This window comes from Medicago sativa, chromosome 8, assembly GCF_051527215.1.
Source record: "Medicago sativa cultivar Bolivia chromosome 8, Bolivia_mono, whole genome shotgun sequence".
NCBI classification, from domain to species: domain Eukaryota; kingdom Viridiplantae; phylum Streptophyta; class Magnoliopsida; order Fabales; family Fabaceae; genus Medicago; species Medicago sativa.
The window spans coordinates 81349451-81365101 of NC_140756.1; the positions used below are offsets into that span (position 1 = coordinate 81349451).

Consider the following 15651-nt stretch of genomic DNA (forward strand, 5'->3'; position numbering starts at 1 on the left):
TTGTGCTATGAAATTAATTTTAAGTAAATTAAGGATATGAGAATATGTACCTTTACAGGGGTATCATCTCCATTTTCCTTGACCTTATCCTTGCACTTTGCTTTAAAACTTTTTAACATCCTCTCTGACATGTAACAAGATAGATTTGTATAATATTAGTTATAGAAACTCTTGTATTATTCTAATAGAATAGTAAATTAATGATGGATGAAAAAATATTGATTAATACTTACTTTGATGTTGTCTCTAAGCAAGAGACTCATGGCTTTGCCATAGACATCTTTTTGATTGCTATCCATCGTACCTTTGGAGTTTTTTCTTTTTTTTTTCTCTTGTGTTGTTGTAGTGTGTTTTTTCCATTCATGAGGCTCTCCTTGTGCCTTTGCGTTTTAATAAAGTTTTAAACAATGTAACTTCTCTTTTAGGTTGTGCTTATTATGAATAAGGAGTTAGGTTGTATTTGATTTTGATTAATCAACTCAACAAGATATCTATTCATACAAGTTACATTGTTTAAAACTTTATTATACACAAAGGCATAAGGAGAGCCTCATGAAAGGAACAAACACACTACATCAGCACATAAGAGAAGAAAAAAAAACAGGAAAAAACTCCAAAGGTATGATGGATAACAATCAAAAAGATGTCTATGGCAAAACATTGGGTCTCTTGCTTAGAGACAACATCAAAGTAAGTATTAATCAATATTTTTTTATTCATATTAATTAACTATTCTATTAGAAGAATATAAGAGTTTCTATAGCTAATGTTATACATCTATCTTGCTACATGTCACAGAGGATGTTAAAAAGTTTTAGAGCGAAGTGCAAGGATAAGATCAAGGAAAATGGAGATGATTTGTACCCCTGTAGAGGTACATATTCTCATATCATTAATTTACTTAAAATTAATTTTATAGCACAACAGTTTTTTGTTGTAAGGAAGAAGTTGAAGCATATAGACAAAAGTTGGAGGCTAAAAAATGTTATTTTTCTTATGTTTTCCTTGTAAATTATTTTAAACGTATAAAAGAAAACCATTTCATTTTTTTTGTCACTAAAATCAATTGTTAGTTGAAATTTCAACTATATCCAAAATATAAATTATGCATGTATTGGGTGTCAGGGTTTACAAGCATGCTCGGTGCAGGCCTCAACCATCTCGGAGGTGAGCATTGAAAATGTCGTCACACTAGACCTTGAGAATCAGGAAGAAGTTGGTGCAGAAGATGAGGAAGAACAAGGACATCCCTTACTTGATCCGTATGAAGACCAACCACACCATCAGGTACATTGTTAATACAATATTTTGGATCTATTTTCAGTAAGTCCTATCAGAAGCTTGTGAAAAACTTATTGTCGTCTGTTAATGATGTTTAACACTTTTTTTGAATCAAATGGGATTCCTTGCAAATAGAAAAAAAAAATGAATGTATTGAGTAATTAAGCAACCTACTATTCATTTATTTGTTATAAGATTTTTTTTCCATTTTTTTTGCAATAATTAAAATGTTATAACAAATAAATGAATAGTAGGTTGCTTAATTACTTAATGTACTCTTTTTTTTTATTTTTGCAAAGAATCCCATTTGATTCAAAAAAAAGTGTGAAACACCATTAGTAGACGACAATAAGTTTCTCACTAGCTGTTGAAAGGACTTACTGAAAATAGATCCAAAATATTGCATTAACAATGTACCCGATGGTGTGGTTGGTCTTCACACGGATCGGGTAAGGGATGTCCTTGTTCTTCCTCATATTCTGCACCAACTTCTTCTTGATTCTCAAGGTCTTCTGTGACAACATTTTCAATTCTCACCTCCGAGGTGCGTGAGGACTGCACCGAGCATGCTTGTAGACCCTAACACCCAATACATGCATAATTTATATTTTGGACATATTCGAAATTTCAACTAACAATTGATTTTAGTGACAAAAAAATGAAATTGTTTGCTTTTAAGCGTTTCAAATAATTTACAATGAAAACATAAGAAAAATAACATTTTTTAGCCTCCAACTTTTGTCTATATACTTCAACTTCTTCCTTACAACAAAAAATTGTTGTGCTATTAAATTAAATTTAGGATATGATAATATGTTCTTCTACATGGGTATCATCTCCATTTTCCTTGACTTTATCTTTGCACTTCACTCTAAAACTTTTTAACATCCTCTATGGCATGTAACAAGATAGATTTGTATAATATTAGCTATAGAAACTATTGTATTTTTCTAATAGAATAGTTAATTAATAATGAATGAAAAAAATATTGATTAATACTTACTTTGATGTTGTCTCTAAGTAAGAGACTCATGGCTTTGCCATAGACATCTTTTTGATTGTTATCCATCCTACCTTTGAAGTTTTTTCCTTTTTTTTTTCTCTCTTCTGTATTGTTGTAGTGTGTTTGTTCCTTTCATGAGGCTCTCCTTGTGCCTTTGTATTTTAATAAAGTTTTAAACAGTGTAACTTCTGTTTTAGGTTGTGCTTATTATGAATAAGGATTTAGGTTGTACTATGGACTCAAGTAATTTAAACAGTGTACCTTGTATGAAATGATATCCAACTTTTAGTATAAGTAAAATCTACTCCACCTTTTCCTGAAATTACATTATATATACTTTGTCTTGCTTTCACTCATTCGAAATTCATACGCTTCTAACTTCTAAGGCATGCTTCCAAGTCCACGACATCCCATTCAATTCCTCCCTCAACGCTTCTAAAGTTTGTCACATCAGAGAGATTGTTGATAAAAATTATTTAAAATCTCTTGTTGACTCTATTACAATATAATAGATCCAAAAATACAGATAAATAAATGTAAAAATACATCAACGAATGTAATTACCTCTTAAAGAACAATTTTCAAATTTATGCATGATAGTGAATTTAGGTTCAATTAGTCAAAATAGATATAAAACTACAATATCAACCCTACTTGTTGCTCCAAAAAAATTGGTTAAGAGACTTAAAGAACTTTTATATATAACATAATATAGGTAAAATCATTCTTTCAAAAAAAGAATAAAAGAAAAAAAAATTAGGAAAATTGTAACAACCGTCTTGCCTCCAAAAGTTTGCTTAAGAGACTTAAGAACATTTATATATAAGTAATGCGATAATTTTCTAAAAAATTAAAGAAATAGCAAAAAATGAGGAAGGATATTTGCGACAACTTTTTTTACCTCCAAAAAGTTGTCTAAGAGACTTAAGAAGTTTTGTATATAAGATATGCGACCACTTTCTAAAAAATAAAGAAAGAGCAAAAAATTAGGAAGGAAATTTGAAACAAATTTTTTGGCTCCAAAAAGTTATCTAAGAGACTTAAGAACTTTTATGTATTAGATATGCAACCATTTTCTTAAAATTTAAAGAAACAATCAAAAAAAAGGAAGAAAATTTGCAACAACTTTTTTTGTGCCAAAAAGTTGTCTAAGAGACTTAAGAACTTTTATATATAAGATTCACAAATAAGAGAAAATAAAATATTTTTCCAATAAAAAGAATATTCTCATATTTCTCACTTAAAATTATGATACACAATATATTTAAAACTTTTAAAATATACTCAAAAATTATAACAAGTCAAATCATTCTTTGTGTTTTACACAAATAAAAATAGATATTATATACAGGGGTTGCTTACTTACTTACTCTCATTCAAAAACATGAATGAATAAGTTCGCAAGCATTACTTTCACTTGTGTTTTACCAAAAAAATCTAAAGGGTTAAATAGTGTTTTACCTCCTTGTAATATAGGTCATTTTCTGGTTTACCCACTATAAAAATTTTGTTTTGGTTTTCGTCCTTGTAAAATTATTTTTTTCCATAATACCCCCTAATAGGCCATTTTGAGATTTTTTTTCAAAAATTTTGGTTTTTGAATGGCCTATTAAGGGGGTATTCTGGAAAAAAATTTTACAAGGACGAAAACCAAATTAAAATTTTTACAGTAGGCAAACCCGAAAATGACCTATATTACAGGGGGTAAAGCACATTAACCCAAATCTAAATATTCTGTTTAATCTACTTTCAATTAGAGGGCAATAAAGTAATTAACCTTTTTAAAACACAATTAACTAGTTTCTCGTAATCTTTTTTTCGCTCGTGTTTTCTAGACTTTTTTTTTTAAGGAATTATTTTTTTTTTTAAAGGAATTATGTTTTCCAGACTTATTTCTTTTTTAGGACTTTATACACTTTTTTTTTTCACTTAAAGTTTTCAGATTTTTCTAAGAAAGACTACCGATTGTGTATTTTGTTTAAATTGAAACTGGTTTTTTTGTCAACAAATTAAATTGAAATTGTTGTCTTTATGATTGGAGTGATATGTCTTACTAACTTACTCTTTCATATTTTTTTGGTGGGAGTAAGTTACCAACCCATGATATATGTATCAATAAGGTTTTTATTTTTGGTTACATATCAATAAGGTTTAAACATTCATTTCAATATATAATATGGTAAAAAAAATTAATTTCAATATTTATCCGATTTTTATCTTCTTTATTTTGATGTCCAATGACATGATAGTTAAATCTTTTGATTGGTAAATTACGAACTAAAGAAATGGGCATAATTATAAAATAATTAACTAAACTAAAATGTAAAACTAGTGCTGTCTAGTATATTTAGAATATATAAGAAATAAAGTTGATTCCTTACCAGCAAGTATAAGAAAATTATCTACCAAAAAAGGGCATGAACATTACATAAGTGTTAGAAATTCTATTCTTTTGAATCCAATAATTTATCAAAAGCTCTAATTCATGTAATATAATCGTCAAATGGTCACTGGATTCGAATTTAAAATTCTATTCAACTTGGATAAAAAAGAGAATTGTATTAGCTAATGAATGAAGTATTATTCAGTTATATGAGGGAAAATATTCTTGTGGGCTTTGTGGAAAGCCAAGGACAGTTCGTCTACGGGTCGAAGAATTTTGCATCATAATATATTATAATAGAGAAATGATATTTTGACAACCATTTTGTGACATCCTTTAAACAACTTTCTCTCTCATACTCACATGATGTGGTTATTCTCTCTCTTTCTTTTTCTCTCTCCATTGCTATTGACCAATAAGAAGAGAGAGAAACAAAGTTGCAACCAAAGTTGTCATTAAATTGATGTCAAAATATCATTGTTCATTATAATATTATAACATTATACAATAATATATGAGATAAAGAATCTCTACTGGACCTGTTGACTAAATAAAAATAAAAGTATATTACCAATTACAGGATTATTCCTCTAAAAATTCTGTGATTCACTTGAGGATTGATTCTCAGTTCTTTTTGGCATCAAAAAATGAAAGGAAACAAAAAAAAAAAAACAATTATGTGATTATTCACTTTTTATAATAATAAATAAACATTGCTATCTAGCTGTTTGCAAACTAGCTAGCTTACTTGCAGGTGGGCTAAATCCATAAATAACTCTCTGCAAGGTTGAACTTGATCAACCTCATTTTTCCAACATGCTTTCATTTTTTATTTAGCCGGAGTTATAAACATGACATGCTCTTGACCAAAAAAATAAATAAATAAATATGACATGCACAACGATATAAATCATCTCAAAATGAATCTCACTTTAAATTTTCAAAATAGTAGTTTTTTTTAATTGTATCTCTGATTAATGTTACCATCTGTATCACTTTCGGGTCAATATCTTTTTATAATTGGTTAAAATATTGAAATTAAAAAAAAAAATATTGAAATTATTAGGTCAAATGTTATAACTTATAATTGGGATTCAAACTCTGACCATTCCACTTATGTGTGTGAGTTTTAATGGTTATTTGTCATTTAATTACATGTATCACTTTCGGGTCAATATCTTTTTATAATTGGTTAAAATATTGAAATTATAAAAAAATATTGAAATTATTAGGTCAAATGTTATAACTTATAATTGGGATTCAAACTCTGACCATTCCACTTATGTGTGAGTTTTAATGGTTATTTGTCATTTAATTTATATATAAAAAAAATATTTGCTTCTAAACTGATTTAATAAAAACGATGTCAAATATCATATGTCGTATTTAAGCTATATGATTATAACAAGCTAGTTCTTTAAAAAAAATCGTTACAAATTAGTCATTTAAGTCTTAAAATATCTACATCATTATTTTATTTTCATCAAACTCGATTAAAAAGTGTTTATGTAGACTTTTAATGTTAAGTTGGTATATCAAAGTTCATCGCTCTCAAAACTAAAGTTCATATCTATATTATTCAGTTTTGATTTGAAACAGAATTGATCGCATAATGTATTTATAATATTATTGATGAAATATTTATACGGAAAATTAGATTTGAATTTAAAAATAAGAAGAAAATATGTTTTAGTAAAAGACTTATAATTTGTTGATCGGTTTACAAGAAGATTCGTACTATATTTCAAAAAAAAAAAAATCGTACTAAGATGAGATATAAGGACTGGTTAACTAAAAGAAAATGAAACTCATGACTGAATATAAACATTTGTATCTTGTTCAAGGTTTGCTCGTTCCTTAAAAAGAAAATCATCAATTATATTAAAACAGACTAAAATTTAACATTTATTTATCTCTTAAAACGACCTCCATAGAATTTGCTTTTAAAAACGAGTACAATGAACAATTTAATTTGTATGTACCAGGTCCGGCCCTAGAGATTAAGAGGCCTAAAGCAAAAAATTTAATGTGGCCTTTAAAAATATATTTTTCTAACAAAATATTTGTATAAAATCAATTTTGTAGAGATCAAAATTTGAATTCATATGACCAAGAGTAATTGAGGCATTTTTAGTAATCAATTATGTTATGCAAATGTCTGTAATTTATCTATCATATAATATACTTATAACCAAATTAATTTTTTAGAGGCCTTTTTTCTCGCCCATAATTTTGAGGCCTAAAGCCCTTGCTTGGGTTGTTTGGCCCTTGGGCCGGCCCTGGTATGCACTAGAAATACAATTTACATTTACATAGCATCCAATTAAATTATGTCTTTTAGATACACGATAATATAATGTTATTACTTAAAATAAATGCATAAATATTGTACCCAAAAAAAATGCATAAATATGAATGTGAGTGTAAAATTATTTTAAATCCAGATCTCTATCGAAATTGGGTTTAACTCATGGCTCATTGGCTTGTAAGGTGGGAAATTCTCTCGTTATAAAATTGCATCAAAGAGTCTTGTGTATCTAACGTGAAGCTTGAATTTTATTTTTTTCAATAATCTCGTACAAATGAAATTCATTTTTTGTTTATAATTACGAATGAAATTCATAAAATAATATACACTCACACATTATACACTCTTCAACAAAACAAAAAAAAAGCTTAATTGCACTTTTACCCCCTATCTTTTGCCAATTGTGCGATTTTGCACCCCTCCTTTTTTTGAGCGATTTTGCACCCCATCTTTTGTCAATTGTGTTTTGTTCAAAATCATCATTAAAAGAGGGGAAAAAGGGGAAAAAGATATGCAAAATTGCACAAAAAAAAGAGGGGGTGCAAAATCGCACAATTGGCAAAAAGATAGGGGCAAAAGTGCAATTAAACACAAGAAAGTCCATCTAACCAGAAAAGGGGCAAAAGATGGGGTGCAAAATCGCTCAAAAAAAAGAGGGGATGCAAAATCGCACAATTAGCAAAAGATAGGAGGAAAAGTGCAATTAAGCCCAAAGAAAATTATAATACAGATAGATTACTAGTGTGATAAAAAAAAGAGCTTACAAATGCTTTTATCACGTAATTAAGGTGGATGAATATTGTATCTCAGTAATCACAAGCCAAATATGGACACGTGACCAACGTATCTTCTGTAGTAGTTTTCATGTGAATGTGATGAGCACATGAATTTGAAAGAGAAGAACTAGAATACATGTGCATGCGGGGGTGTGTTTAGCATCTTAAGGATATAGAGAAATTAGTGGAGGATGGAATAGAATTTACGTTGGTCGGCCTCAATTAAAAAGATGAACTTGTAAAGAAAAAAGCCACACTAATTCAAGTGTGTTGCTCAAGACTCGAATTTTGAACATTATACGTTGAAATAATTCTTGACTTACCATTATTGTTTTTGTCAGCATGAAATAAACTACCTACATCAAACATCATTGTCCCTAAAATTCTGCACTACTAAAGTCATGACACTGAGATTGAGTTTTTGTGACAAAGTTCATGTATCTTTTTCTTTCATGAGTTTCGTGCATTGCAACAACATCAATCTTTTGTGTTTTAAAATTTGTATATATATGAATAAGATTAGGATAAAAATAAATTTAATTTTATATTCTTAGTAGTTAGTAGTTAGTTGTGTGCCATAGCTTATAGTACCCTATAGCAATTCAGAAAAATTATTGAAAGCTTTCGTTTGATGTTTCAGCAAAAACAAAACAAAAATTTAGATGCAAGTACAGGTGGGTTCAAAAATCATTTAGTGATTTATCTTAATATATTAAATTAGAACTTTCACACACTTCTTTATCTCTTTATTTTAGTCTTCATTTTATGCTTGGTTTAAAGTTGGTCTTTATTTCAAGTAGATGCACACAAAAAAAAGTAGAAAAGTTACTTGGGCTTGTAGTGATTTGCTAGTTGAGAATGTAACTTTCGCCGTGTGGATTGCTTAAAAGTCTCTTGGATTTATCATATCGTAACGCTTATCGTTGAAAAATTATCGGAAATTGACATTTTTGGAGTGGATCGTAACTCCCGATTAACTGTTCTAGAAGTTGAGCAATCCATAGGGTGTATAAAGCAATCCTCATGTCTGATGGGTAATTTGTCTTAGGCCCGTATACTATATTTCTATTTGGACTTACTGTGAATCAATTAAACAAACCTAAATATAATTTGGAAACTTCTTTTCTACACCCCATATTTCTTAGGATATAATTTGCGCTAATCTAATCTGTTTTAGGTCCGTTCATCTATCCCCGCAATTCTAAAAATTTTAAGATATATTTGATACATTTCTTCCAACAGTTGGGAGTAAATTAGATAAACAATGCATTCGTCGAGTATTTTTTGTTGGATCATCCGCCGGTATTTCTGAGCAAGGATTCACTCAAGAAATTATTTTAGCCTTTATTTGCGAGTTTGAAGGAGAAGGAATGAGTGTTTTAGAAAAAAGGAAGACCAAGTGGAAGAATAGAAGACTTTGAGAAAGGAGGGTTTTGGTAGTTCATTTTCTTCATAATACAAAATCTCTTCATTTGGGGAAATTCAAAAAGTTATATTGAATGACTTTTGAGGGTTTATATGATTCTACAAATTCAATATATGTTGTTATAATATTTTCAAAATTAAAAGTATATAATCTTAGAAACTAATTTATCATTCTCTAAAAAATATTCTTTCAAAAAAATGTGAAACTTTTTTCCATTTTTTTATATTCTCCCCCTTCCAAAATACTCTTTCATGAGCGATGCAACTCAAGTAATTATTATCTTTCTTTAAAAAATAAATAATAGGAGTATTATATTGTTTTAGGTGAGGGACTCACTCAAGTGATTGATTATTTAGTGATGGGCTCTCTGATTAGTGTACATACCTTTTTTTTATGAAGATTACAGTACGTACCTAAAAAAACACATTGAGTAGCCCATGAGAGAAAATAAAAATAAATAAAATGTTACATTTTCGACTAAACAATTTAGAAACAAATAATGTGACAATGAAAGTTAGGCATACATCATACATTGAATAGAACGTACATTGAATTTTATTTTAATTTAAAGGAAACATGAAGAGGAGTAAGCCAAAAAGAAATTCTAAAGTAATGACCACCAAGATACGCATAGTGATTCGATCAGCTGCTGTATCTTCCTCCATGTCCTCATCCGAGGTTCAAGCAATTGGTCCGCTCTCTCGGCTTCATGTGAATAGCCCCTACTTGCTTGCGCCTGCTTAGGGCCATGAGCGGAAACGGACGTGGCCAAAACATATAAAGATCCACGTAGTCGCTCATAGGGACATATCTATCCCTTAAATAGAAACGATTGATTAAGCACACATGAATAACGAAACCTTTTTGAATTTTGCTCTCCACCCAGCACAAATTGCCCGCGCCCTGCAGCCATGCCAAATATGCCCTTGCGCAAGTTAACATGTGCAAGTGTTAAACATGCGCCACTTAACTAACGCCACGTGAGTTAACTAACGCAGCGTTAGTTAACTCACGTGGCGTGCTGTCTTAAGCATCCAGACCACCTCATTTCCTCATTTCTCATTTTACACCACGTGAGTTAACTAACGCAGAGTGACTTAACTAACGCACCTTATAAGTTGTGCGTGAGTTAACTTGCGCAAGGTGGCCGGTACTAAAAACTGAAGCACAAACGTTTCTTGGACAGTAGTCAATGGTCTTCAATGGTTTTTGCACGTTTTCCTTAATATTTGACCACGTTTTTGGACCTCATTAAGTGTTGTATACCTATACCACCTATAAAAACCCTCACATACTTCCTCTTTTCCTCACATTTTCTCCTCCCACCCCCCCCCCCCCCCCCTCTCCTTCTTCTTCTTCTTCTTCTTCTTCTTCTTTGTTTCTATAGTTTCTAGGGTGTTTATACCGCTTTAGGTATATGTCGGTGGCTTATGGGGGAAGTAGTGGTCGGTCCGGTGGGGAAAAGGGCATCTTGATGTCGTTTTCCCCAACAGGACTGATCACTATTTTCCCCATGAGCTATTGGCATATACCGAAGAGGGTATCAAAAAGTAAAAACCAACAAAAGTATAAAAAAAAGTAAAAATCAGTTTTTACACAAGTTGCTCAAGTTAACTTGCGCATAGCTTATTTGGTGCGTGACTTAACTCACGCATAGGTTACAACGTGCGTTAGTTAAGTCACGCTACGTGACTTAACATGCGCAAGGGCAATTTTGGCATCGCTGCAGGGTGCGAGCAAAATGTGCTAGGTGGAGAGCAAAATTCAACTTTTTTTTTGTTCACAGCTGACATGAACAAAATCTTGAAAGCACATCTCCATCAGAAGTTGCAACATATTGTCGCATCCAAAATAGTCATCACCTAACATATAATGATGTAAATATTGTCGTGCATAATTATTAACTAATTCCAATCTCTGTCCATTGGATGATGCTCCATCTATCTATTTCTTAACACATCACTTAGTGTTAAAATTCTAGTCCAGCATGCTAAACTTTGAGTCGGGTATGAGGAACCCTAAAATAGGAAATATGTGTCTTTTTTTAAAAGAAACATGTGTTTTTTTACTTTAAAATTTTATTTTCACTCATAGCCACTCAATTATCTCTCCAAAAAAATATTCTCACTTATTTGCACGAGGGAGGAAGAAAACAAATGTTGCAACACGAGGGAGGAAGTAATTAATTAATATACTATCACGTGTAGTATCTACACCTCCTATCACATTTCATGATCACTTATTTACTCATCAGATAAGGCTAAGGCTGTTTCAAAAAAGGCTATTTTTGGGTTAATTGTTGATTCAAAATGTTGGTGATCTGGTCTTGTTAAGTATTCTACTTGTTGATTAATTTAAAAAAAAAAAATGTGTATACGTATTGCTATTTGGTGATTTATTTTGAGATCAATTCTAGTCTTTATTTTTGAATATTTCCGTCTATATTGAACTTGTACCTCATTTAGAGCTATTGGGTAGGCATGGCAACAAAACCCGTGCCCATGGGTACCCGCCCAAACCAACCCCGATTTTACGGGTTTTCCCCGATTTGACTGGGTTTGGGTATGAGTGTGGGTTTTCTCCGATTTTAAAACACGGGTATGGGACGGGTAACGGGGATATATGTACCCACCCCGAACACATACCCAAACCCTACCCGAATGTAGAAATGTCATTGTTTTGTTTTTCTTGAGGGGGTTGATAATGATATGTCATGTTATTTAGTTTGATAATTGTCATGATATAAGAACTTTTATTGATAGTTAAAGGAGCAACTGAATTATTCGGTAAGGAAATGTTAAAATGAGCGCAAATTGTTGGATAATGCATCACAATATTACCATTGAAGCTTAAAAAAAAACTTTTTTTATTAAAAAAATTTGATTCAGCGCGGGGACGGGGATGAGATTCAATTTCTCATCCCCGTTGGGTATAGGTAGGGTAACGGGTAAGTATATGGGAGTCAGGGTCGTTCCTACGAATATGGAGGCTCGGTGCTGGAATTGAAATGAGGCCCATAATAAAATAAAGATGTATTTTTTTTAAAAGAACAGTGTAAGTGTTGTTTTGGAAAGGGGAAAACATCAATTGGATGGCCGATGATGATGATGGTATGGTCAGAAATCGAATTGGTTGAGAGATGCAGTCGGAGGAAACGTTTGAGTAGTCGACAATCGCGTTTGAACCATGAAGGAAAAAGAAAAACGAAACACTGATGGTGAGAGGAATGGAACGCTCGTTGGTATGTATCAGAGAAAGAGTTTTTTTTTTTAGTGGGGGGTACTGGGCTATAAATTTTTTTTTAGGCCCATACCCAGGGGAGGCTCGGTGCTATAGCGCTGCTTGCACCCCCTAGGGTCCGGCCCTGATGGGAGTAGGGAATGGGGATGAGGAAGGCAAAACCCGTCCCCACCCTGTTCCATTGCCATGCCTACTATTGGGTTTAGGGTTGGATTTGAGTCTAATTAATTAGTCCACTCTAATTTTAGGGACGAGTGAGAGACTTCCGGCCGACATAACCTGCCATTTATACATCCCTTGCATGACACACACATACTCTATCAATTTGGCGTGGTTGTTTTTTTTTTTTAGATAGAGTGAGTCACACATATGTGCAATTTCAAAAATAAAATTAAGTGACATGAAATTTGAGGTTCATGCTCCTTGGAGTATCTCACTCCAGGTTGAGATACCTCTTAATAAGGTTCATGCTTCAACCTGACATTCATATATTATATATGGGTCATGTTAACTTGTGCCCTAATGGCACATGTTAAGAAATCCAAAATGAGTAACTTTGCATTGGAAAACATAACATTTTAACTTTTAAGAAATTGACTGCACGACTTTTAATACGTATATTTCTATATTGAGTTCCTTAAATACGTATATTTTTATATTGAGTTCCTTAACATGTGCCCTTGAGGGCACAAGTTAACATTTGCCATTATATATGAGTACATGTTATTGGAGAGTCCAAGGAGCATTTAGAGGGCAATAATAAACTAATAATTCAAGACCATCAAGAAATCAAACAACACGTCTCCCCTCAAAACCTCTTTAAGACATTGAGAATATGAAGCTCTTATATATCAACCTTTTAGTTCATTCGTAGCTGATGTGAGACTAATCACTCCTGTGTAAATTTAAAGTTCTCCCACTCAAAGTGTAAGTGGTTAGTTTCACTTTAAATGTGAATGGACTAAAAGTTAGATGTTCACTTTAAGTGGTTAGTTGTGCACTAAAAGTGGATTATTTGTGCACAACTCTTGGTTGTATTTGTTAATAGATTTTAATGAAACAAGAAAATATAGTTGGGGATCAGCAGTTTTGTCTTATCTTTATCGTGGCTTGTGTGAGGCGTCACACCCAAATGTAAAAGTAATAGTTGGATGTCATTTCCTGTTACAAGTTTGGGGATATTGTCGGTTGAGTTATATCGCTCCAAGAAATGGTAACCCACTCCAGTGGCCGCTAGGACTAAAGTAAGCGTGATCACTTCATTTTTTTTTATTAATTCCCTCCCATATTCTTGCTTCTTATTAGTATTATTATTTGATAAATTAGTTACTAATTTGTTTATATCATTTGATAGATGGACAGGTGTAGGTTCAAGATACTACGAGAATCCAAGCCATGGCACTATATCTTACAGAAAAAAGTTTGATGAGATACTAGAACATGACGTAATATATCATTGATTTTTGAATTAATAGTTTATTTTTTTTAGGGAGAATTATGAGTTTATATATATATATATATATATATATATATATATATATATATATATATATGTGTGTGTGTGTGTGTGTGTGTGTGTGTGTGTGTGTGTGTGTGTGTGTGTTAACCTTACACTAAAACTTCTCTCTTCTGTCAGTTTAAATGGAGACCATACAAGAAAGTTCCGCACAATTTGCCTGAAGACTATTGGGATTGGACTGCTACAACTTACCTTATATGTTTTGACAAAGTTGAATGGCATCCAACTGATAGGGTCATGCTTCAATTTGGTTTGCCGCAAGAAATACCAGGGCCCCCACGAGACATGCGACAATTCCATAAGTTGGACAATCGGTTCAAGACGTGGTATGAATCAAATGGTTTTTGCTTTCCAGAAGAGTGCAAACATTGGGACAACCGACGACGTTATACTTTACCTCGCTTGCGGCCAAGATCACTCACCCCAACTCATGCGTATATTGAGTGGTTGACAACCATATGCAACCCACGTCTAACTATTTCGGTTGTCACAAAACCATCAAATTCAGATCCAGATCCAGACATAGAACAAGAGCCGGAACGTCAACCTGAAATTCACAACAACCAAACACCAATTCATGATGATTTTTGGGATCAATACATTTTTTCTCAACTACAAGATCATCAATCCCAACCACATACAACACAAAACACTCAAGGTTCTGTAATGTATGAATTTCTCGACACCCCCCAACAAAATATCATCCAACCACCACCATATACCTCCCCGAGAAATGCATATGAGCCCCATTATCAGTCAACTTACCAACAAAATTCCATGCCAAACTATGGTTACAATGACCCAAACCAAGCTAGCACATCGAACACCAACTACTTCTCCTATAATGACCCAAACCAAGCTGGACCGTCCAACACCAATTACTCCCCTACAACAACCCACAATACCCAATGTACACCAACCAAAACTACAACTACCCACCAACACCAACAAACCTACTATCTCACTTCTCTCCGGCTTCGATCAACTCTAATGAACAATTTCTGGATATGGGATGACCAACACGGGAACACGATGTGTCGTTGTCGTTGGGTTATGGTAGTCAAATACAACCAACTACAGATAACAATGACGAAGACCAACATGACTCTCAAGTAAATCGCGGAAGAAATCGTCGAAGACGAGGGTGTGGGACAGGAGGGCATTTGTTATATAATTTTATTTGTTGTATGGTAATTTTATTTGTTATATAATTTTATTGTATGGTATTTTATTCACAACAACCAAACACTTTATTGTATGGTAATTTTATTTGTTATATAATTTTTATTAGTTTATTAAAATTAAGTTAATTTTAATTTATTATTATTAATATTGCATGCATTTACGTGTGGGTGTTTTATGGAATTTTTTGTCCTTATTATACCTCTCAACTCCAAGTTGAGAGGTATTTAAAAATAAAAAAAAAACCCACAAAATAGCACGCAAGCTGCAGTGGCGTGGTATACCAACTTTTAGGTACCTCGCTACTGGGAATGACGTGGTACTGAAAAGTAGGGTATTTTTGCATTTTTTCGAAAAAGTATAGTATTTTTGTATTTTTGGGAATAAAGTAGGGCAAAAAAAAAAATTCTCGTTTACCACATGTCAGCTACTGATAGCTCCGAATTATGGAGGGAATGAATGCGACGGGACAACATGTTTTGAGGCGTTGGCGCGTTCACCTACGTTCTCCAGTCAAATAGTAGTAACTCAAC

General features: G+C 32.3%; 1 protein-coding gene across 1 annotated transcript; it reads left to right on the forward strand.

Annotated features, from left to right (window-relative positions):
* The first annotated feature begins 624 nt into the window (after positions 1 to 624).
* LOC146902173 (uncharacterized) lies at positions 625 to 15090 on the forward strand. The gene is made up of 6 exons (XM_085737119.1): positions 625 to 690; positions 1126 to 1287; positions 13411 to 13661; positions 13772 to 13862; positions 14054 to 14084; positions 14220 to 15090. The coding sequence occupies exons 1-6, from the start codon at positions 625 to 627 to the stop codon at positions 15050 to 15052; spliced, it is 1434 nt and encodes a 477-aa protein (XP_085593245.1). The 3' UTR covers positions 15053 to 15090.
* The last annotated feature ends 561 nt before the right edge of the window (positions 15091 to 15651 follow it).